Source organism: Protopterus annectens, chromosome 10.part0 (assembly GCF_019279795.1).
Source record: "Protopterus annectens isolate FY-2018-M chromosome 10.part0, PAN1.0, whole genome shotgun sequence".
Lineage (NCBI taxonomy): Eukaryota > Metazoa > Chordata > Ceratodontiformes > Protopteridae > Protopterus > Protopterus annectens.
In genome coordinates, this window is record NC_056744.1 from 406,335,357 (window position 1) to 406,361,075 (window position 25,719).

Sequence of the window (25,719 nt, forward strand, 5' to 3'; positions counted from 1 at the left end):
GTGACACTGTCTTAATTGCTTTACAGTTTTCGCTATTCAGTGCTTCCATGATAGCATGTGATTTCTTCCCTTCATTTCCCTTACTGTCCTGTATTTTTGTGGTAAGACTGTTATTAATTTAGCTGATGATTATGGTGAATTAGCACTTCCAATGATGTAATAATGTGCAAGTGCTGCTGTCAAACATTAATTTTGTTATGACTGCCTTGGTATAAAAAAGGCTGGTACCCCTGAAAAAGAACGTCTTCTCCTGCCATCAAATCAAGTGTAATGCAAGGACAAGAGAAGGCAACAGCAGTTCTTCGGGGGCAGTAGAGTGGACATGCTTCTGATCTCAACAACAACAAAAAACGTGTTCTATGAGAAGGGTAACAACCTCAACAGCTTAATTTAGGCTTGGGTATAAGGAGAACTCCAAACTCTTAACCGATCTCCGTAAAAGTAGCCTTCTCCAGTCACAAATCGGATAAACTTAGGGACTGTGAATGTTTCAGAAATGAAGTCTTCCCTAGATAACCAATAGAACAGGAAAATCTGAACAACCTTTGCACAGTCTAGGAAGACGACTGTACCAGAACTTGCGGAAGTGCACTATCAGCATGCTAAGAAAAGACCGGTAAAGCCTGAGTATCAAAGCAATAGTGGAAAGAGGCCTACACTAAGCCAGGCACTAAATTAAACTGGAATTCCTAAAGAGGAAGTCTTGCACCCTTCAACTTCAGGCTCCACTGAGGGTTGAAAAATGACCTGTTCTCTCCTGACAGAGCCACAGACTATAGTGTGGGCTCACCATGCAATATCTCCTCTACTCTGACCACATCCAGATAGGTTGTAGTGGCAGCCCAAAAAGAAGAAGCCTCAGTCTAAAGTAATCCCAGCCCAACAAAATATGACAAACTGTACAGTCTCCCACAATCTGACAAAAAAGGCAAAGAACAAAGGCAATAAGAATGGGGGAAAGCGGTATATACACTTTGAAGCATCCCTAGGGGTGGGACTTGGGTGTGCCCTGGGTGAAGCAACAAAGATTCCCGTGAAAAGAGAACAGAAGTGTAAGAAAAACATCTGCTCCTCAGGAAGGAAATACAGCTGAAGCCCTAGATCTAGAAGGTACTGGTCTCCAGACAATTCCCCAAGCAGAATCTCAAGATAAAATTGGACACTGATGTCCAGGTTAATTCCTGAACAAACAGTTCTCGAAGCTGATTTAAGTGACTTAAAAGACAGGCTTCAAGAAAGAGGCTACCATAAACGCGAGGTTGATCATACTCAATATTAAAGGTTTATGTACCACGACAGTTAAGCTGTATTTTGCAGCAAACAATAGAGATATGTCAGCACCAAGAACTTTTAGTTATGTACTTACCATAACTTTAGATGTATGGGATCCATCTCGCCTACATTCTCTACAGATGGGACAGATGGGTTCGGAGCCGATCCTCGGCTCCGACTCGGCAGCTATACAATAGAACGCAGTCTCTTATTGGCTGAGTTACCTCGTATCCCAGGATGCACCACTACTGCTTCCCCAGATCTTGTTTTTCCGCACACATGCACACACACATAGACTGTTGTTATAACATTGCCAGGTGTTTCAAGAGAGGAAGAAGTTGAATTCGGATCGTCCGGTCTCTTCTTGTCTATGAGGCAGGGGGAAGGAGGGTGGGTTATTAGGAATGTAGGCGAGATGGATCCCATACATCTAAAGTTATGGTAAGTACATAACTAAAAGATGTAATGTGATCCTATCTCGCCTACATTCTCTACAGATGGGACAGCATCCCTAGCACCTAATTCCTGGGTGGCTCACTGGAAAACGCTCCTGAGAACCGTGGATCCGAAGGAAGCTCGACCCCTAGACGCCACATCCAATTTGTAATGAGAAATAAAGGTGTGTAGAGAAGACCACGTAGCAGCCGCACAAATGTCACTAATAGAGAGCTTGGAATGAAAGGCTGCCGAAGTGGCCATAGCCCTGGTAGAATGAGCTTTCACTGGAACTATAAGCTCCTTATTTGAAATGAGATAAATATGACTGATACAGTCTCTGATCCACTTGGCAATAGTGACTTTCTTGACGGCTTTGCCCAATTTACTATCTGAAAAGGACACAAACAGTTGATCTGATTTTCGTGCTTGGTGTGTCCTGTCCAAATAGAAACGTAATTGCCTGTGCACGTCTAAGCTGTGAAAGGTATATTCAGCTCTGTTTGAATACTTAGGGGAAAAAAAACTGTAATTCCAGTGATTGTTGCAAACAAAAGTTAGAACAAACCTTTGGTATAAAGGATGGGTTTGGTCTAAGAGATACTCTATCCTTGTGAAATACCAGGTATGGTGGTTTGACACATAGGGCTTGAAGTTCTGAAACTCGCCTGGCTGAAGTAATAGCAACTAGAAGAGCAGTCTTCCAAGAAAGAAATTTTAAGTCACAGGTTGCTGCCGGCTCAAAGGGAGATGAGGTTAATGCACCTAACACCACGTTAAGGCCCCACGGTGGTGCAGGATGAGATATAGGGGGCCGTAGGAGCCAAGCTCCTTTAATAAAAGCTTTGCACAACTTGTTGCTCATTAAAGGCTACGTTCTCGTGAAAACTGGAAATAGCAGCCAACTGAACTTTGATGGTAGACACCAAACAACCTTGGTTGAACAGGGAAGCTAAAAACTTCAGAACCTCTGACACCGAGGCTGTCATAGGGTCTAATCCTCGGAGTTGGGCCCAAATAGCAAACCTCTTCCATTTATTGCTATACATCTTTTTAGTAGAAGTCTTGTGGGCCGAGGACAAAATATGCAAGACTTCAGGGTCGAAAGAATGGCTCCTAACTATGGTCGGAAGAGGAGTAGCCAAGCTGCTAACTTCAATGAATGGAGGGACTGATGGAGCTGTCCTGACTGATGCGTCAAGAGGTCCGGAACTTGGTCCAGGAACCAGGGTCCCTCCCATGCATATTTGTGAAGAAAGGGGAACCAGACTTGACGAGGCCAGTATGGGGCGATTAGAATCATTTTGCTTTCCAAGCGAATCGCCTTCTGAATCACCTTGGGGAGAAGGGGAACCGGTGGAAAAGCGTATAGCAGACCGTGGGGCCAAGCTTGGAATAGAGCATCCTTGGGGATCTCCCCTGGAACTGGGGTGAGAGAGAAGAACTGCTGGCATTTCACGTTGAGGGGAGTTGCGAAAGGATCGCAACAAGGAGCTCCCCATCTCGTGAAAATCTGTGTTACCACTCTGTCGTTCAAGGACCACTCGTGAGGGGAGAGAATAGTTCTGCTCAGTCTGTCGGCTATCACGTTGGATCTCCCCGGAATGTGTGTTGCCACTAGGAAACGTTTGGTAGCAATCGCCCAATCCCATACCTTCATGGCCTCTCTGCAAAGGGGGTAAGACCTGGTCCCTCCTTGCTTGTTTAAGTACCAGACTACCGACATGTTGTCGGACTGAATGGCAATCGTACCCTGGGGGAGGTGATCGTGCAGTGCTTGCAACGTTAAAAGCACCGCCCTCATTTCCAGGATATTGATGTGGAGAAGACTCTCGTCGGTGTGCCACGTGCCTTGGACCGACCTGTCCAGATAATGTCCCCCCCCACCCTGTCTGGGAGGCGTCCGTAGTCAACGTGGCCGAGGGAAGTGGGGGAACGAAGTGTCGCCCTAGATTCAGGTTGGAGGAAAGAAGCCACCAACGAAGATCCTGTTTGCACGTCTCTGTGATCAATATGTGGTGACTGAGGGGAAGGTCTTGAGAAGACCACTGGACTGATAGGAGCCACTGGAGTATCCTCATATGCAACCTTGCCAAGGGGACCAGAAGAATGGTGGCTGATATGGAACCCAACAGCTGCAGGACCATTCTCGCTGGAGCGCGACGTCTGAGGAGTAATGCCCGAACCTGAGACTGCAGCGTTGCTATCCTTTCCGCAGGAAGATAGACTTGCATCTTCCTTGAGTCTATTTCTGCACCAATAAACAGAATACGCTGCGATGGCAGCAATACGGATTTTGTCCAATTGAAGGTGATTCCTAAGGAGTTGCCTAGAGAGATAGTGGCTACTAGAGTTTTCAAGAGTAGATGCCTGGAGGTGGCAGTTAGGAGCCAGTCGTCTAGGTATGGAAACACCTGGAATCCTAGACTTCTCAGGTGAGCAGTCACCACCGCCAAACATTTGGTGAACACCCTGGGGGCTGTGGTGAGACCAAAGGGCAGTGCACGGAACTGGAAATGACTGTCTCCCAGGCTGAAGCGCAAGTGTCTCCTCGACGCCTCATCTATCAGAATGTGATAATAGGCGTCTTTGAGATCTATGGAGCACATCCAAACACCTTTCTCCAAAAGCGGGAGAATGGATTGCAAGGTGACCATCCGGAATTTGGACTTTTTCACTAATCGGTTTAACTTGCTGAGATCCAAAATGGGCCTCAAGTCCCCGGTCTTTTTTGGTACCAAAAAGAATCTCAAGTCCCTGATCCGGCCTGATCTGCGGGGACAGGTTGGATGACTCCTTTTTGAAGCAGCTTCGATATTTCGCTGGCTGCAAGATCCCGTTGACTGGGTGGCGGGTCCGGGATTCTTTGGGATGGTGGGGGGGGGTTGAGAGAAGGGAATGGTGTAACCTCCGGCGATGATTCGGAGCACCCATTGGTCCTGAGTGATATTTTCCCAGGCCTTTAGGTGCCTCGAAAAATGACCCCCGACTGGCTCCAGAGCTGCACAGTCGGGTACTCCTTCAGGGATGCTGGAAGGAGGAGGAGCCACGAAAGAACTCGCGGTCCCCAGTGTTGCGGGGGCCTCCACCGCCTCTGGGACGGCGTCTCCCTGAAAAATTTCCCCCTCCTCTGCCTCTAGAAGGGGAATCGCTCTGCTGCGACGAGTAAGGCTTTTGAGACTTACGGAACCACATTTTCCCTCCTCTTCGAGCCTTGGGATAAGGTCTAAAGGGAGTGGAAAACCGGGCCCCTACGGCAGTTAAAGTCTTACCCTCCTGTTCGCAGCGAGTCAAAGTGTCCTTTACCTTGGGTCCAAACAGTGAGGACCCATCAAAGGGGGCGTCGGCAAAGGAAGACTTAAAGGCCTCCGCAAAGTGACACAGGCGTAGCCAGGCTTGTCTCCGTAGAGCAACACCTGTTCCCGCCGCTCTGCTCGCTCCTTCGGCTGCATAAGAAATGAGCCTCATGGACGAGTTGGATAACGAGGACAGGGTAGCAAACGGGGAGTTAACCGTCTGGGCCAACTGCTCAGGTAAGTTACCAGAGAGGGTATCCGAAAACTCCTTGACCAGATCCCTCTGCAGTCTCGTGAAATGCGTCAAGTAGTTCAGAGACCTTAATGTAAAGGTCACTGAAGCAAGGGTACGCTTCCCGTACCGATCCATGCTCCTAGACTCCTTATTAGGAGGATGGACGGACGTTGAAGCCTCTGCCACATCTTGCTGGGTGGCAGATGCCACCACCAAGGCATCTACAGCCACACCTTTCGAAAGAAAGTCCTTATCAGGGGAGCGAAGGAATTTATTGGGGCGAGCTGGCACCGGTTCAACAGAATCCGGGTGTTCCCATGCCCTTCGAGAGATCAAATCCAGAAGCTCATCGAAAGGCGGAGACACCCAGGAGGTGGAGGGCTGAGCCCCGAAGGCCTTGAGGAAAACCGACTCCTCAGCAGAAGGGGGTTTGGACTGTCAGTCGCCTCGTTGCTTAAGGACCTCCAAGATGTCCGCAAAGGATACATCATCCGAGGACGACTTGGGGGACCCTTCCGCATCATCGAGGTCGGTATCCGAGGTGAGAGACTCATCAAGGGAGTCGACGTGCTTCCTCTTGCACTGTTTCTTCCTCGGAGGTTCCTCCGAAAGCATTTTGGAGGGACCTCCAGGAAGAAGGGAACCCCCAATGGGGGTAACCTCAGGCCCAAGGGCTCCGCTGTCGTGAGACAGGGGGATTGCAAAGGAGCCAGTCTCCGTGCCAAGGGAAAGTGGTGGTGAGATGATAGAAGTGGCCAGAGAGGATTTGGCCAAGGCACTCCTCATGGCCTTGAAGGCAGGACCCCCAGAGTCCTGGGATGGTTCAACCCCCAAGGCCACAACAGCAGTCGGAACTCCCGCAGCCGACTCACTGAGAGGGAGGCTCGGAGCTGAAAGGATCGGTCCCAAAGCATCCCCCCCGGGGCTGACAGAGGAGGTCCGTGCGAACCCGACCAAGGCGGGGTTGGAGTTAGGGTCGGAACTGATCCGACAACCTCCACCGGCTCCACCAACACTGACTCCAACGGCGCCAAAGCTGTTGGAGGAGGAACCAAGATAGCAGGATGGGAAATCGGCTCCGGAGCCGACTGGGCTGGAGCAGAGATCAATTTTGCAAAGACCGGAGACTGAAAAAGCCTTTGAAGCACCCTGTCTACATCAGAATCAGACATCCTCGACGACCGAGAAGGGACCGACCGGGTCAGAGTCGACTTCTCCGCCAGTTCCGAAGGACTGGGGGACCGGCTCCGTATGGGTTCGAGAAGTATCGGCGCCGAGGGAGATTCCACTACCACTGCAATTTCCCTCTGAGCCGATGGGGACTTCGGCACTGAAGGGGAAGAGTCTGAGCGGGCAACCCTCATCGGCTCCGAAGGCAGTGGAGCCGATGGAGATGACTCGCCTCTCGACGCCCGAGCTCTCTACTCCGAAGCCAGAGGAGTCGAGGCTGGAGACATCAAGGCATACCGTTCCGCCCTCGGCTCCGAAGTCCGTGGAGCCGACGGAGAAGCCTGCCGTGACTTTTTAGCTGCCGGATCCGACGGGCTGGTCGGAGCCGAAGATTTTTTCTTCCTCGAAGGGGAAGAAGAAGAAGATAGGGCTTCCTCAAAAGAAGGGGTAATAAGCCCTTTCAGAATCAACTTATTTTTCCTCTCTTGGAGGACGCGAGAGGAAAAAGCGTGGCAAACGCTACAGGATTCCTGGAGGTGCTTCGGGCCCAGACAATAGACTCACAAAGAATGGTCGTCCGTAATGGACATTTTATAATTACATTTGGAACATTTTTTAAAACCTGATGGTCTATGTTCCTTCGACATGGCTATCTAATTCAAATACACTAAACTTCAAAAAAACTACACAAACGACAGCCTAGACTCTAACTAAAACGCCTAGGATAGGGCAAGGCCCCTCTAACTTAAACGGGAACACTTGCCACAAAAAAATACAAATTTTTCCACAAAAAAGTTCAAATACGCAGTCACACAACAACAAGTATCTGTTAAAACAGCTTTTGGGTAAGTTTTAGCACAAAACTAGACAGAAATAATCTGACTAAGAGGCACTTAGCTCAGCCAAGTCCGAGACCACGTCTATGCTTCAGAAGCGGCAAACGAGATCTGGGGAAGCAGTAGTGGTGCATCCTGGGATACGAGGTAACTCAGCCAATAAGAGACTGCGTTCTATTGTATAGCTGCAGAGTCGGAGCCAAGGATCGGCTCCGAACCCATCTGTCAAGAATGTAGGCGAGATAAGATCACATTACATCAGAGCATAATATCATAGGCATGCCATTATATTATGGTTGCAATGTTAACAGTTTTAGAGATGTAGTCAAGAAATACTGGCCAGTCCTCACTAGTAACAGTGACATTAGAATAGTGGGTGACTGTCCCAGTATTTCATTTAAGAACAAAAGGTCTCTCAGGAACATGTTGTGCTACCAGGATAAGAGAGCAGATCCTGAATGTACACAAGCCACCACACGACCTTGTAATAATTGTAGGTTCTGTGGTTATATAGACACCTCTGGCACTTTCACGCATCCTGACACTGGGAAAACTTTTACTTTTAAGAGTTGGACAGACTGCAATTCTGTCAATCTGGTATATTTAGCATTTTGCCAAGCGTGTCATTGTTTCTATGTTGGCAAGACCAACCAGCGGTTGAGGGACCACATTCGAGAGCACATGTATGATATCTATAATGAGTCCGATAACAATGCATTGGCCAAACATATTGTTCGTTTTGGCCCTACCCATGGACTTAAATTTATGGTTATACAGAAAAGTCCATGTTAACAATAGGGGTGGTGATTTTGAGAATTTTATTGAAGCACAGGGAGTTAGGTGGGTGTTGAGGCTACGAGCCGATGGGGGCAAAGGTCTCAATGAAAAATTTTCACTTAAACCCTTTTTAAAACAAAGGGATCTTTAAAGGTGATTACTAAAACCTTTGGTTACCCCTTTTTAGTTTTAATGGTGTTTTTAAGGATGTTTAAATATGCTTTTTTATGTAAGATCTTAGAAGTTCATTTTTACAATGAAGATTTTGCATTGGTATTTATATATGTATTATATGAGTGCATGCACTTTATGTGGAGAATGATGACTGGTTATAGGGCTTTACTCCCATTATTTAAGCTGTTATGAGTGCTTGCTAATTTAGTTTGATGAAGTAGTGCTTACACTGCAAAAGCACTCACATGACAGAATTTTTCCAATGTTCCGAACAACTTTATTATGATATTTTCAAATGGAGAAACATTCAAATAAAATTAGGATATTTAAATGCAAAACTTTTTTTTACCAGCAAAAGAAAGCATCAGATTCAAATTATGCAAGTGGTTAAAAAAAAAAGTGGTGAGCACAGGGATGAATGCACTTACAAAGTCACTCTGTGATATTGTGCCAAGCAGTATCACAGGCACACCAGCCATCTCCCAGCACAGTAACTCATGGAAAACAACACCGACTTCTAATTGGTGGTAAGAATACACTCAGATGTGCTGACAAGAAGGGTCCTTCAAGTCAGAGCTGCTTAGTCAACAAAAGCTGCGGCTAACTATGTAATGAGACTTCCCTCAATAACCAGAGCTGTTACATTTAAATGAAAGATATTACTTGCATTTTTGCAAAGGATTAAATTATATGGTAGGAGTACCTCAGGAGCGACTGTGTTAAGTGTGCTTAACCTTAAAAAATAGACTAGTGGCTATATTTCCATTTTTATTAACTCTTACCACAATTTCTTTTAAATAGAAAAGTATGTGCAAGCTGGCAAATTCATTACGTTATAAATCAAATGCCTTGCTTGTAAACAAGACAGAGTCTTACTTTGACAAATTGCTACAAACACATTTTTTCTCTCCCAGTACCTTCCTAGCAAGCTGAAAAGAAATACCCTCCCAACACACACTGAGTCAAAATATGCTCCTTTGATCAGATTACACCAGAAGTGTTCAGTGATTTTTTTGGTCAGATGAAATTAGTTATATACTTAAGCTTGCTTTTACAAATGTTAAGTAGATATTTTTGCTGTCTCAACATTTTCATGGAAAATAGTTTTTCTTCTGCACCTGTGAGGATGTTCCCAGCTCCTGTGGTGGTGCGTGGATAGTCAGGCGTGGTGGAAGAGGGTGAGGTGGCCTTCTAGGTGACTGAGGTGGGCGAGATGATGGCCTTTCACTGGTTGATGAAGCCTGCTCTCTGGTTGGCTCGCAGGATGATTCAGCAGCACTACTGCTCCCTTCACCTTTAAGGAAAGAATAAGAAAAAAAAAATCAAATCAGTTGAAAAGTTACTTAGGTTTTCAACAAAAGAAAAAAACCCACATTTTAGCAATGACTCGCCTGAGCTCATTTGCCTAAACAGACACCCTGCCCCTACAGTAGAGAGAACTGTCATGCTTAAATTTCTGACTTAATGCCATCATTCAATACAAGGTGTATTAAGACAAATTATAAAAACTCACTGCAATATGTACTGGGGGGAGGGGCGTCTTGAAGTGCTTCAGTTCCACACCACAGCTGCATATTAAAGAAAAAAGCCAATAAAACGGTGTTTAAATCATACTTTGAGCTTGGAAAGTAAGGAGGAGTGGCAAACAGTCTTTTGGCTTAAATTACCTGGAAGTTTCAGCCACCTATGAGGTGGAAGTTAAAATGGAAGCTAGTGTTACTGAAGAAGGTGTAGATGTCACTGCCAATACTGCAGCTATGGCAGTGAAAAATTAAAACATTAATGGTAAACTCTCAAATTTCATAGCCACGATGGATAACAATGAGGATACAGTGCTTTACAACCAAGGAGACATGACACTGAGCTCTGCACAAGAATAAAATACTGAAAGAGCATCTTAGTAATTCACAGGTGAACTCAGCACAGTTTCTTTATAAAGTAAACAGCATAAGACAAGGAGGTAGATGTTGTCCGTGATGAATTCACCAGTAAGTCTAGGAGGTGTGGACTGTGTGGCCAACGTGAAGGATGAATCTGTGATGTGGTCTACTTTTAAAGTATTAACAATGGCCTAAAGAGAGCCTAACAAGCTTGCTACAGGTAGAGCAAGAAATACACGTGTGCCTTAAATCATGGTATCAAACAGATTTTAAGTATCACTCAAACAAGGTATATAGAGGAAAAAGGATTTTTGTGACATTAGCTATTGTCTCCTCACATGTAAGCAGTAAGCTCAAATTCTAGAGGTCATGCATGAATACTGTACTACAAAGATAGCACTATGACTGCTCCATATTCATCATCTTCAGTGCTGGCAGGACCTTAAGGCAGTTTGTCATTGAAAACTTTCCCAGGCCACTTGGCCCTTCCCATTTAACCCATAATGTGTTGAGATGAAGAACCTTTGTCCAGATTTCTGGAAGTCTGCACAAAGTCAAAGTGAGAAACTGAAAGAGAAATGTATAACAAATCTAAACTAGGAGTCCGAGAAGTAAAAGGCATGGGGGATTGGGAAGGTACGGCAATTAAGACAGGACTGTTAATCCACATCTAGAACTACAGTAAATACACAACTTTATGCCTTAAGATTGATCTTGAGTTTCATTTTCATCAACTTCGGGATGGCACCCCACAACTGACCTCCTCCAGATGGCTTCTCTATGGATCATGTCCCTCACAACCCAAGACTTGAAAGATAATACCAATGACATCAAACACGTTTTTCCTCATTTTGTTCATGGGGTGAGGATGTCACACAGACAGTGACCATCATCAAGAGCCAATGTTCACATCGCTGGTGGATAGCCATCATTTGGAAATCAGATCTACATTACCAAAGTGTAGGAATATGAAACACTGGCTATATAACACAATTAAACTGCATCCCAGAATACACTACTGGGAAATGACCACATTTCCGGAACTACCACTGGAAAAGCAAAACAGACGGACTAGACTGTGCATGTTAGCTGGCAATTGCCTAGCTGGAGGTATAAAGTATAGCCAACACTGCTGGCCATCTGTACACAAGCATAAGTTGAGCAAGCAATAGTTACAGCTCTAAAAATATAACAGTTATCCAGAAAAGGTGACAACTAATGAGTTCAGATATGTGCCATACACATAAGGGTGGCAGAAACAAAGCCAGTCTGCAAACTGATAACCCAATCTCAAATGAGAAGAAATAAAGCGAGAATTTCAACATATTTTAGAAACACAGCCATGATTGCAGGCAAATAATGATGATGCAGTGTAATTTCAAACACATGCTTCCAATTAACAACCTGGTATGTCATAGTTACAAGGGTTGCTCATTAAAGGGTCACAAAGGTCAACAGGTCATCGTGAAGAACACAGGATGGAAAGTAAAGCTGAAACTAAAATATCTGCTATTATGCATAATTTTGGCCCATGTGGCTGCAAAAAGTAGTATATCTAAGAATTGCAAAGCTGCGGCAAACATACCACTATGCAAAAGTGATTCTAAGAAAAGGAGTAGCAGACCCACAAGTACCCCTGCCTGAGGGGACCGACAAATGGCCCGAGGATGTTATACCACGGTAAAGTAATACGGGAGCATAGTACCTCAGTACAAGGAAATAAAGAGATGATCGTTCTAAACAGCTGTCTGAAAGATGACACTTCTAAGTGCTTTAAAAATTTATATGAACTACTCGAAGGTAGGCAATGATGCACACACTACTAGAGCCAAACAATAAGGCTATGATACGTAGCCCAGCTCAATGGACAGGTACCCAAGCACGGACAATTACACCAAGTTGGTTTGAGCAGAAATTGCTCTTAAAGGGTGTGCAGGTTAGGAAATCTAGACTGCATGGGACTTATGTCATCTAGTATGAAGGCCAAGTCAGGACATGAACTAAATATCAAAGATTAAAAACTCACCTACATAGTAATAAATTACTGATGAACTTATGTCACCTGACCATTAAGGAGGGGGTCACAGGGCATAGCAAAGTATGCAAAAAAAAAAAAAAAAAGGGATATTACGTTTACCTTTTCCAGTTATCCTTTAAGAGAGGGGATTGGTTACCACCACTAGAAAAGAGCCTTAGATCATAAATGGCAGCATAATGTGCTTTGGAAACAGTTTTGCTCACTAACACTGAAGGATGAAATGTTATTAGAAAAGGAGAAAACAAAAAATAGATCTTGACTCAAAGTACGACAGATTTTTTTTTTTTAAGGTGTAACACATTTTTGACAGCTTAATACTGTGCAGAACAGGTTGCTACAGAAATCAAACCACCACCAGACTGTGATAAAGCTACAACTAACTATGACTAGGAAAATGGAGTTGCGAGTTCTATGATCATGCCCCTGCTAAAACCTGTGTGTCCAAACTCTTGAAAAGATGGTCCGATTTATAAACGTTTTCAAACCTTTCTTGAGGAACTAAAATTGGAGCATAGTAAGAATTTAGGGCAGCCACACTAGCCAGACCAGGGAAGTTGCACAGTAAACTACAATCCTTCATCAAAAAACAATTCAAATATACCACTTTCCAAGATGACATTTAGACAGCCTGACATTTCTTATTCATGTCATGGGATTGACATTAGCCTTAAACATCAAACTGCTGGGAAGAAATCAGTCAACAAACTATGTGAATATGCTGCATTTATTGAGCAAGTTGCAATGTCTGTTCAAAGCAAGATGTGCATTCCTCAACCCTATGCAGAAGGCCTACTGAGAATGTGAACTAATACACTATATACTGACGTACACTGACATGCTTACTGGGGAATAAAAAAACATTCCAGAATGCTACAAAAATTGAAAGACTTTAGAAGCCCGTTTCTAACTGGTCCTTAGCGCTCCCGATCCTTGGAATCTATCCTTACTAGTGCTCCTGATCCTTGGAATCTATCCTTACTAGTGCTCTCGATCCTTGGAATCGATTCTTACTAGAACTCCCAAGTCCTTGGGATCTATCTTTACTGGTATGGGACGGTTTGACCCCACTGAAATGGTAAGGCAAGAAAAAATAAACCACAGACAATTTGAAAAAGAAAAAAAAAACTTTATATACAGCTTATTGTGCATCAACAAAGTTACTGAGAAAATGTCAGATTATTTCCAAAAGAGAAAAGTCGTCATGTATATACATATATATATATATATATATATATATATATATATATATATCTTAAAGTCTTTAAAACATTTACATTTGAAATGCATATATTAATGTTAATTTAAAATGTTTACAATGTTAAATAATTGATTTTAAAGTTATCAAGTTAAACTATTAATTATATTTACAAATTAAAATGTTAAACATTTACATATAAAAGTTAAATTTCCTATGAAAAAAATCATGATTGAAATATTAAGCAATAAAATACTTTCATAAAACTTTAACAACTTTTTTTATATAATTGGGGTCAAACAGTCCACTAACTATTCTCATAGACAATAAATGTAAATTTAAACATGAAAGTGTACACAACTGCGTTGGGGTCAAATCGTCCTGCTTCCATTCTTACTAGTGCTTTCGTTCCTAGAACTGATCCTTAGTAGTGCTCTTAATCCTTGGAACTGATACTTTGTACTGCATCTAATCCTTGGAATTGATCTTTAGTACAGCACCTAATCCTTGGAATTGATCCTTAGTAGTGCACCTAATCCTTGGAATTGATCTTTAGTACAGCACCTAATCCTTGGAATTGATCCTTAGTAGTGCACCTAATCCTTGGAATTGATCCTTAGTACTGCTTCTGATCCTTGTAATTGATCCTTAGTACTGCTCCTGATCACTGGAATTGATCCTTAGTAGCACTCCTGATCACATGCCATTGCAAGCTCATCAAGATTCACAATAAGTATGTGAAAGAGGATGATTCACACTGCCTCATTTGAATTTCTACCATTTTGCTAAACAAATGTAGCCAAACCACTCAAAAAATACTGAGATTTACTGGATCTTTTATAGCAAAAAAAGGGCAGAGATAGAGATACTCTAGAGTGACTTGGAGAGAAAGGCAAGGCTATGAAAAGTTGAAAAATAGCTGGTTTAGAAAGAATAAGGATAGAAAGGTCAGGATGATCACCACATACAGCTACTGTACAAGTGGTATAGATGTACAATAAAATTTAAAACTGAAAGCAAGATGGACAATGAGGAATGAGTGCTGGAAGTGCAGGGATAAAGATCACCTGCTTATGTGAAGCAATCTTAGGCAGAGCTGTTGAGTAAAGCATTTGCAGAGTGGAAAGAATTCTACAAGAGGACGGTAAGAAAAACACCGGAATTTTACCTTTCTAGGATGGAGGACAGCATGGAAGCTTGGTTGACAGAAAGTACCAGAGAGAGACTACTGTTTTAATGCTGGGTGGTTGGAAAGGGGAAACACCAAGGAAATGGAAGGATTAAGGACAAGAAATGAATACAGAGCAGTACTAGTGCCAATAAACAAAGCAAAACAATGACAGACCACCACTTAAGCATTATGTACTAGAGATGTGATCATTTTGATAGTAATTTGGATTAGACCTGGTATTTATTTTTGTAGGCTGCCTTCTTCATGCTTACTACTGGCTTTGATCAAACTTTTTTCCATATTAATTAGGTCTGAAACATGTATAAAAGAAAAATTTCAACTGGACTTCCAGAGTTATGTTAAGAATACTGTGTAAAAGATACCCCACTTGAAGTCATTCAGTAACCTCAAGTGTTGTGCAGGACTACTTAATGTGGCACCTTGCACAAAGCTTACACTACTACTAAATGTGGCCCTTTTGCACAAGGCTCACACAACTACTTAATGTGGCTCCTTGCACAGGCCTCTCTCAACTTAACAGTCCTCGGTCGGCCAGAATCCCAAAGTCTGGGTCCGGCGTCGGCTGTTCAGCCATGCTCCCTGACGTCAGAGTGCCAGGAGTACAAAGCTGACAGCTGACGCCATGTTCTCCAGTTTTTCTTGCCCCAGATGTCAGGAGTCCCAAAATGAGTAAGGTCCCATACCCTTTGCAAATACACCTCAGAAGAATGGTGAAAAAAGGAACCACACAAAAGTAAAAATAAGAGGGGACAGGGGGGAGGGAAACCCAGACTGCAACAGTGAAGACACTCGAACATCTACATTTATGGTAAGTGTACACAACTGTACTATGTTCATCATGTTTCACTGTTGCAGTCATGACTGTAGGGTAGAATCCCAAAGCAGAATGAAAGGGAGGTGGTCATAAAGTAGAAGGGGCGGCTAAAAGGCCCTGCAAGACTGCAGAAGCAAAGCCTGCCCTAGACTTAAGAGTAGAGAGGTAGATTGTAGTGCTTTGAAAAAGTATGCACTGAACTCCAAGTTGCAGCTTCCAAAATGTCTTTGGTAGGAACTCCCCTGAGAAAGGCAGCTGAAGTGGCCGACCGAGGACTGCCTGCCGGCAGGGGAGAACCCTACAGTCATGACTGCAACAGTGAAACACGATGAACATCAAATAAAGAACAAGTGCAAATTTGTAATATAATCACACAATACTGGTTTTCATTAATTGCTTTTTTGTGCAAATGTGTTGCGATAATAAATGGTCATTCTTTACAGAAAAATAGTTACAGTTTCATAGGCTCATAGGAAGCTACTAGGCTAACGGCACTAGGGCGCTTACAAGTCTAGCCAAGTTCTTACCCTTATTTCCACAATCAGCATATATAGCCCCCTTCCAACATAGGTGGAAGCCCTGGGGTGAATTTACAATCACCCATCCAACTGTCCAGATTGTTTGAAGAGGGCCAAAGAGGTACTCTGATATAAAGTGGTAGTCTGTTCCAAAGGTGTGGTAACCTCTGGGAGACAAAACTGTCCCTCCAGCAGGTTTTATTAATATGACATACCAGGTTTACGGTCTTTAGTGCGAGTAACCCATGTACCATTTGACAGATATACGGCATTTCCAATAAAGTAGGGTTAGAGACAGCCTTGTATGCATGGCAGAGTTCACCTCTATGTAGTCTGTATGAAACAGAATAAAATGACAGTAATTTCAGACGATTCCAACAAGAGAGATGCTGAAGACCATGAATATTCTCCTTGTGAGGAACCTTTCTGGTTTCTTCACTTGCTACAGGTGCTTGGAAATGTACATACCAAAAGAGGCGTCATACTCAATTATTGGCCTGATGAGGGCAGAGTACAGGGAGGTTATAACTTTTTATTTTCTGGAGGCAATACCTTTACTTAAGAGATGAGCAATACAGAATGCCCTTCTTGCAATTGTGGAGACATGGTGGTCAAAGGGTAAGGCTGTTGTCAACCTGTGCACCCAGGCCTCTCACAACTGAATGCATACTTAAGGTGTTGCTGTTGATGTGGTAGTTAGCAGGAACATCACTTTTACCAAAAGGAATGATACATTTTTCTGCACTGAATTTACGGCCATGACTTTGGCACCAATCATTTGTTTGTGTAAGACTCTTGTAGTATGTTAACATCTGGGGATTCTATGATGGCTCCCAGTTTGCAGTCATCAGCAAACTATCAGCCACAGAGCTATAGTTTTTGCTTGTACTTCAGAGAAACAATATTGCATTTTGACATTATAAGGGAAGGCACGTAAACACACTCGGACACTTCAGTTTAGTATATACATACATACACAAACAATTTTTTGGTTATATCACACGTTACAGTACTATTCTGTATGTAAACTATTTTATATGAAAAGCACTTTTGTTTTCATAGTATTAAACTACGTTATTGTTTAATGTAAAAAATTTTTTAACATATAGCTTTAAAAAGAACGTAATTCAAAAAGAACGTAACCTAAATTGATTAATTGACACGCCGTGTTTTTATATATAGAATGAAAAAACTGTATGGTAACTGTTTGAAAAAGTTTGGCAGAGGCCAAACGAAAGCGCTTACGTATTGTGGATTGTACTGGTATGTTTTTATTACAACAATATTAAAGCTTGGACTTTTCAACGTTGGTGGATTTTTTCCGAGGTTCCGGCCCCATTGTGCTGTGCTTTTTGGTTTTGGAAGTTTTGGTTTTTCATGATTTTCTTACTTCGGAGAAATAGATGCCAAACAGTAGAGGTCCCAAGACTGATCCCTGTGGAACACCACTGGTTGCAGGTCTGCTGTTGGAGGTGGATTCCCCCAGTTTGACTATACAAGTTCTATCAGTGAGCAAGTTAGCGACCCATCTAGAGATACAAGGGTCGATACCTAGCTGGGTGAATTTGTCAATGATGCCTGAGTGGGGGACAGTGTCAAATGCATTGCAATGGCTAAGTCCAGGTAGGCTGTATGCACAGATATGTATTCATCCAGGACCTTGGTGACTGTTTGGAATAAGTCCACCAGGTTTAACAGGCATGATGTCCCTTTGACAAATCCAAACTGAGTAGGGTCAAGTGTTTGAAGATTACCTATATCTTTGTTGATAAGGTCCATGATGATTTACTCCATGATCTTGCAGATAAGGAAAGTCAGGCTAATAGGTCTACAGTTCCTGGGGTTAGTGGAAGCACCACCTTTATGCAAGGGAATAACAGTGGCTGTTTTCCATTCAGCTGGTAAGCCAGTGCTTAGACTATGACTGAAAAGAGTAGCCAATGGTGTTGCTAATTCATGTTGGAGCCCATGTAGGACACAGCCTGGGATGTTATCAGGTCCCATAGATGCTGTGTATTTGGCCTTATAGAGGGCATTTACAACCTGCTCTTTAGAGATACAAGGTAGGGGACAGGTGGTAGGGATGTCACGGGGTACATGTGACATGGAGACTTGTAGTTTGCTTTGGAGGACTTCACAAGAAATCTTACTGTCTTGTTTAAGCGGAGGGAGTGTTTCCAGTTTAGGAGGGCTCACTCCCTCTTAGCAATTTCTTCCTCTTATTGTAAAGCCTGCTAATGGCAGTTGTCCACCAGGCAGGTTTGCTTTTCCTTGAGGAGCTTGTTTTGATCCTATCAGGTATGGCAGAATCAATGCAGGTATACAGGTGTTCGTATAAAGCACTGGTGTAGCGCTCGGCATAGTTGCCAGTTCCAGCTGAGGGAGAAGGATCAGTGAAGTTATTTATATCATCCTGTAAGAGGTCAATCTGTTTTGGAGAGTTTTTTTTAGTTTAGTTGCTGCTATTGGGGGGGGGGGGTGTCAGGTGTTATATTTACTTTGAATGAGACTGACTTCTGGTCAGATCTCATCAGGGAGGACCGGAGTGCTACAGTGATCTGCCATATTGGTAAGCACCAAATCTAGGATGTTGGCACCTCTTGTGGGAGTGTCAACCAGCTTGTCCAGAGCACTGGAGTTAAAGTCGAGGAACCTTTGGGCAAGTGAGTTTGAGCACAATTAATTCACCCAGTCAATGGATGGGTAAAAGTTGTCCAAAACCATGGTATTTGGATGCATCTCGATAAGTAGATCCAAATAGGCAGCATGGGAGTCCTGATTCATGGAGAGTGTCCTGTAGCTGGCAATGACTTGAACAGGTATCCTACCAAAAGTTAATTGCACCTGAAGTGTCTTCCAGGGAGTCCTACCATTTAACCAATCTAGAGGTGTATTCATCTTTAATGAATATTGATAAACCGCCTTCTTTAGTTTTCACGCCTTTAGTTTGAGGTCTGAACGTGTGGAAGGAGGTGTAACCCAGTATGGCTGGGGTGCTCTCCACAACCTTGAACCAGGTCTCTGTGACTGCACAAATGTTTAAGTTCCTAGGTGAGGACAGATTTCAGTGAGTGCAGTTTTGTGTTGAGACTCCTAGCGTTTAGCAGCATAACCTGGGGGTTGTTTTTAGATGGAGTTTTTACACTGGGAATTTTGTCCTTGAGACACTACCTAAAAAAAGGCACTATGGGCGTGGAAAGAGCCTTAGCCAGTAGCTGAAATCCTAGGGATGACAGATTAAGAGCATCTGTGGAAAGGCATTGAGGTCTATCAATCATGTCATCATAGGCTGACAGTGGATTCCCTTAGAATGATACCAGAAGCTAAGTCAATTACGGAAGTCAATCATTTTCTGCTTGTACTGAGGCATCATCCTAGGTGAAAGTAAAATGCTGCTTAAGGCTAGGGCATACCTGCCTGAGACACAGTCTGAGAGCTCAGTCGCTTCTCTCTTCATATAGTCCATATAGGTACTTCTCAAATATTTCACACCAACATTGACTATGATGGGAGTCATAACAGTACCTGTTGTTGAGAGACCTGAGAGTGTGTGTGATATAGCGTATCCTGGCACCTGACAGCTGACCTTTTCCTTATACAGCCTGGTGAGAGGGACACAAGTGTCTCATGATGGAATCTCCTATGACTAACGTATTTGATTTTGTGCTTTGCCTTAAGGGTTTAACAGGTGAAACACTGGTGTGCGAGCTATTATGTGTAATGTGTTCTGCAATGGGAAGTATTGTGTGTAGTGTGCTTGTGTTTGGGAGGTCTCTGGTGAAGACCTCTGCATATGTAGGTATGTGTGAGGTAGGTTTGCATGGAGTAGGAGGTGAGGTGTGCATGCTGGCAAACCGTTCATTGTCATATGTACTAAGTGGTGTGTGAGAGAGCATGGATTTAAGGATTTTTAATATAGTTGCATCTCTTGCACTCTGTTTGGGTGAACAAGGAGTAAAGGGTTGTCGGTGAACATGAGGCAATTGTTACACTGCCTCAGGATGCCCATGTCGACTGACATGGCTGGAGAAACTGTGGGAAATTGTCCGTAGTGACAGGTAAATTTAAATTATTAGGAAAAAAGGTCACATTTAGGAGTGGCTAATAGGTGAGAGGTGTGTTGGTACCTCTGAGGCTAGGCTTAGTGATCCACCTGACAATATAGCATGGCCGCGAGAAACCTCTGGAGAACCACAAGCAAAGTGCTAAGGGAAAATTTAACAAAACGTTTGCGTGTACAACCACCAACTGTAACGACCGCTACCTTTTTAGCTAAAACTAGTCAATAAGAACCCTCTCTCTGAGCTCTAATCCAATCACCCTCGATTAGATGGGACCAAGACAGCACTCTACTCGCACGATGGTGCAGAAGGGCCTTCACCAACAAAGGTGGCTTGAAGCTGATACTCAGAAGTTACAAAACAAAGCCAAGAAATAGCAGACTTAGAATTGGGCAGTGCTACAGCTGAATTAGTACAGTAAAATATGAAACATAGTTCAGACAATTCAGACAGTGGAATGCAAATGCAAATTAAAAGTGCAATATTATAACAAAAACAGGCACTTGTAGCTCATTGGAAGCAATGGATGCCTCAGATATTTCAGTATCTTCAAAATGAAAAATATATCCAAACAGGCCAAAAGTCACCCAGCAGAAAAAATGTAATAAGAAAATCAAAAACAAACCAGGCGTCCACCCAAGCTACTATCTTTAAAAACTTTAATGAAAAACAGAGGATAAGTGCTTTCACACAGTGTGCTTCTTCAGATCCATAGCATTAAAATAAGAAACAAACATTATATAATGAAACAGATAATAAGCAGCCAATTAAAAAGCCTTCTCAATTACTGATGTATACTTTGTTTCTGAAGGATAGGTTTTAAAGGCACAACCTGCATTAATGCCAGGCAGCTTATCTGCCTGCAGTCTAACTTTCCATTTAGTCTAAGCAATCTCAATTATATTGTTAAAATCACCCCCCCTTTATTCATACGTAAATTCTTACGTCAATGTCACCTAAATGCAGATTTTGCAGCATTTAAGTGACATTAGACGTAAGAATTTACTTACCGCCCTGGCTAAGCATGTATCTTTACAACCTGGACACAGCTTTGAATTCATTGTATTACAACTTGTGCATATGAATAAAAGGGGGGCGATTTTAACAATAAACGTGAGATTGCCGGGACTAAATGGATAGCTAGACTGCAGGCAGATCAGCTGCCTGGCATTAATGCAGCTGTACCTTTAAAACCCATCCTTAAGAAACAAAGTATACATCAGTAATTGAAAAGGCTTTTTAATTGGCTGCTTATTACGAGTTTCATTATATAATGGTTTTTACTTACTTTAATGCTATGGATATGAAGAAGCACAGTGTGTGTGTGAAAGCGCTTATCCTCTGTTTTTCGTTAAAGTTTTTAAAGCTAGTAACCTTGGTGATCGCTTGGTTTGCTCTTGATTTTCATATTTCAGTATCTCAGTGAAGAACTGGTTTTAGTGCTTAAGTGATACCAAACAGTCAAGATTAGAAGAGTCTGACTCCAACCTATGCTATAAAATGCCAAAGTACTAGGTTCAGAGAAAATAAACCGATCAATAACGAACATGTGAAAATACACGCTCTTTAAGGTGGAGAAAGTACCACACACCATTTCAAAACATTAAAATTATTTGTAGAAGGCACTTCTCAGATTGCAAACAATTAGGTTATCAAACAAACATACAAACCAAGCAAGGAACTAAAAGCAGATACATCAAGTAAGGCCTTGTTTAACAGAGAACGAACAAGTGCTAAAACTAGATATCATCCCGGTAATACTGCAATCACCAATTACTGAAAAAGCAGGGCTTTCAGAGGTGTACTGATACTGACTCAGACGCAACTACTACAATGAAAAATGCTGGTTGAGGGAGCATTAGGAAAGTTGTTCTGTCTTTTTTTTTTATTTAAGGAAGAAATAAGCTGTGCTTAGAGCTTGACGCTCAAAGCTGAGAAAATAGCATTTTCCAGTCAAAAATGTGAAAAGGAATGCTGGGGAAGATACCCGAATTGCATCTGGGAACAGTGAAGTGCAAAGATCAAGAGTCACAAATATTTCAGGCAGGAGCATCTACTCAGAACATGCAATACAAAAGCTGTGCCATCTGCAAGTCCATACTAAGACACTCCAAACAGTACACGCCCGCACACTTAGTTACAGATTAACACATGGAGCTAACCGGATACAGAACTGTTCCAGTTTACAAGTGCAGCACATCTAGTGTGTGTGAATTACTCAACTCTAAATTAATCAAATTACCAGACAGTCTGATTAATACACTAAAGTCAACCATCTTCAAACAAGGGATACCCGGCGATGTCATATCTGACAAGGGTCCACATACACACATCTGGAATAAAGGTGGTGTGTGGAAGGGGAATTTCAAACATGGAACATCAAGTTCATGCCATCCTCAATCCTATGGATAAAGATACCAAAGCAGTGAGGTCCCTTAATGAAAAAGAGATGCAACAAAAATTATGAGGATTGTCATTTTCAATTCTGAAGTATTTTTCTGCAGTTTCTATCACAGCAGAAACATGTCCTAGTTTTGGCCTTTCTGGCATTGGAAGGAAGGTCTTAAGCAGGATGGGTGGGCCAGAGTTCTGGCATCTTTCACAAGGAGGAGAAGCAGGGCACAATCTCCCTAGAGGCAAGTCTGCAATGCCTGATTCTTCCAGGGTATCTTAGGAGAGACTGTCCTCAGTTAGTAGGGACTTGAACCCATTTTTCATCTTCCATTTCTGTGGAAAAAAATGAGCCTTGGAAGAGGCACACATCTCTCACTATGGAGATGCCTCCAGAGCTGCTTTATGCCACCTTTCCTCCTCCTACCCAGTTTAGTGGAGCCCACCCAACCTAAATAAGGGAAGTGGTCCCCAACCTGAATAAGGGAAGTGGTCCCCGACATTCACCAATCTCAGACCTGGGACTAAGGCTGTTTTTAGCAAACTCTCCTACAGCCTGACTTAACTGGTCAGCCCTTGTGGAGATGAAACTGCACAATAAGCCTGTTTCAGGATCCATAGCTGATATGCAAGACACAACATAGGATTTCAATTTTTGGTGGGAATTTGAACTGCAAATATGGCATTTTACCTTTTGGATCTATGACAATAACAACTATATTCCTAATGCAGGCCACTCCACCTTATGTGTGACCTTTGGCACTTGCACAGACCTCTCATCAGAGAAAAGAACACCCTCCTCCATGAAAGCAGCCTTTGCAAAGGTTATCAGAGAGTTCTGGAGGCAAAACTCTGCTATGGCAGCCAAGTGCCAGTGTGTTATAAGGCCACTTGCAGATCGGAATAGCTATGATAAATACATTCCAAGTTTGATTTTTAACTAGGCTGTTCGTACATTGCCAGACATCACACTTCTTTCCAAGCAGATGGAGGGGGTGGTCCAACAGGCAGAGAGGGCTGGCAAGCTTCACCACTCGGTAAACTTCAGAGGTTAAGATTATTAATGCCCCCCCCCCCATCTAAGTCCAGTCCTTGTTGAATTGCCGATTACAGTGTTTTGAGGCCCTTCAGCAGTCTGGGATGAAGGAAGATCTCACCCTGACCTTACTGAATGGTATGCTAATGCCCCCCCCCCAACTTAAAAGCTGTCAATATTTGTGGTGGATGCTATGGCAAGAGCAATAAGTAAAGCTACATGCGTGCAGAGAACTGTATGTTATGTAACCCCCGAAAGATGACCTCGTCAACCCTCCCTCCAAAAGGGCTGGCTTTTCAGACAAGGGTTGTAGTCAGTTTAATGCCTTTCTTAGAAGTGGGTGAAACCCTGCGCTGACTTCTGCACTGGACAGACCATCTAAAAAGTGTAGGATAAGCCTTCTCTCTTTGGTCAAGCCCTCCCAGACTGTGTACACATGTCCATCTCAGTGTTTCCAGCTGACTCGAAGTAGCTCCCTCCACCCTGTAATGGCCAGAAATCTCACTCACTTTCTAATTGGTCTTCCAACTCCAGCAGCTTTTGCTTCATATCTTCTTGTGTTACTGTTTGTCATTCTTCATTCCAATTTTCTAGTTTCTATATTCTTACCAGGTCATCTGACTGCCTATTCAATACTTTTTCAATTTCCTTGCCCATCTTATTCGACCCGATACATTTCTCCACTGTCCTACTTATTTTAAACATTTCTGTCAACATTTCATCCGTTTTTCAGTGAGTTAGATGCCATTCCTACATCAAGAGCAGTGATCTGGTCTGCTTGGTTTTTCATTTTGAAGACATTCAGATTACATCTCTGACAGACAGAAAATAGCAAGTAATGGCTTTTAGTTGTTTCATTTCCTATTCTGAGACATTTTTTTTTTTAAACTTAATATTCATGCAGCCATGCTACACTGGAAGTTTCCGGGTCTGCACTTATGCCACTCTGGTCAGGTCTTGGCTTTCGCTCATCCCCTTCACAGACTGTACTTAGGATGGAGGACTGCAATTTCACTTTGTTTCAGTGGACCCCCTGTCTAGTCTAAGGCCATCCGTTGATGCCTCCAGTGTCTGATGTACAATAATGCAGTGGTATAGGTGTGTGCCGGAAATAATGGACCTCTGACTGGTTCAGGACCTAGTTTTCAATACAACAGATCCCCAAAAGCAGTCTACCTGTCGATATTAAATGCAGTGAACTGGTGTGCTGTGTTGCCTCCTGGAGTTGGAGGTTCTTACTAAGAGTCCATGGCCTTTTCACAGTGTTCAAGAATGTAACACATGCAAGTACATAACCTTCTGGTGGCTAGAGCTAGAAATAAGACTGCTCAGGCCTTTGGATGGCTTAAAAAGCCTGCCCTGGGCATGGTTAGGGATACCTCCAAAACGTACATACAGCAGGATCTTCAGGCTCCCCTTGTGAGAATGCCCAAGGTTCTTCTCCTCCAGATCTCAGTTTACTGCGGCGTCTCTTGAAAAGAGTGAGATGGAGTTGCATTTTCCACCATCATGGTCAGCTTCTGCAGGCTTATGAGAGATGCTGGACACCTGCTGTACAGTATCTGTACAACAACAAACCTACAGGATGTCCCACACCTACTCAGTGGCAGATAATGAGACAGAGGTCTGGCAGTTCAGATGTCCCTGTCTCACTGGGTAGGCTACTTACCATCCCCCTTCAAGGGGGCATGGGCTCCTCCTTTCAGGTAGCTGTATTCTGGGATTGACAGGCTATTTTTTTTCTCCGGTTGGGATGGGGATTGTTTGCCAATCCATCTCTCTGGGGTGGGTAAATGGCTTACCTGTACCACTAGGCATCTAACCTGCTGGCTCTGGCTATGATCCAGTCTACTCCTCTTCAGCATTAAGGTTTGGGTCACTGCCTTTTAAAGCTGTTGCTGCTTCCTTTCCCACAGTTATAGAGTTAGCCCTTCAGGCTAAGTGCTCCTCAGTGCTGTCTTCTTGGTTATCAAAGTGTATAGAGTTAGCCCTTCAGGCTACGTGCTCCACAGTGCTGTATTCTTGGTTATGCAAGTGTAGTTCTATCAGCTCCCATCACTCAGGTTTTCGCTGTTTGGGACTGAATTCAAACAATGAAGCCAGCAAGAACTGTTCTTGAGTTTAGACAGCAGATGTATATCATCTGTGAAAGGAACCCTACTGATGGTTTGGGGGCAAATACATACACAGTGAGATGAATACTTCAAGATCAAGGACACTGACAAGGCAAAAGCAGTACAGTTTCTTACACAAGTATTCCAAAGCTTCACACTGTCTGCAAAACTACTGCCAACTTTTCACTGCTCTGGATTTACAGGAGGGTCTTCAGTAGGTGAGCTTGCGCAACTGACACTTGACAGCTGTCGAGGTTATAACCATACCAAAACACAGGCAATGCC

At 43.2% G+C, this 25,719-nt stretch overlaps 1 protein-coding gene across 1 annotated transcript in view; it reads right to left on the reverse strand.

Annotated features, from left to right (window-relative positions):
* Positions 1-25,719, reverse strand: part of TPR (translocated promoter region, nuclear basket protein) — a gene marked incomplete in the record, with an annotated part of 1,837,142 nt that overhangs the window by 411,354 nt on the left and 1,400,069 nt on the right. Inside the window, 1 exon segment of the mRNA XM_044085316.1 lies at positions 9,314-9,489. Coding sequence (XP_043941251.1) covers positions 9,314-9,489 — 176 coding nt within the window.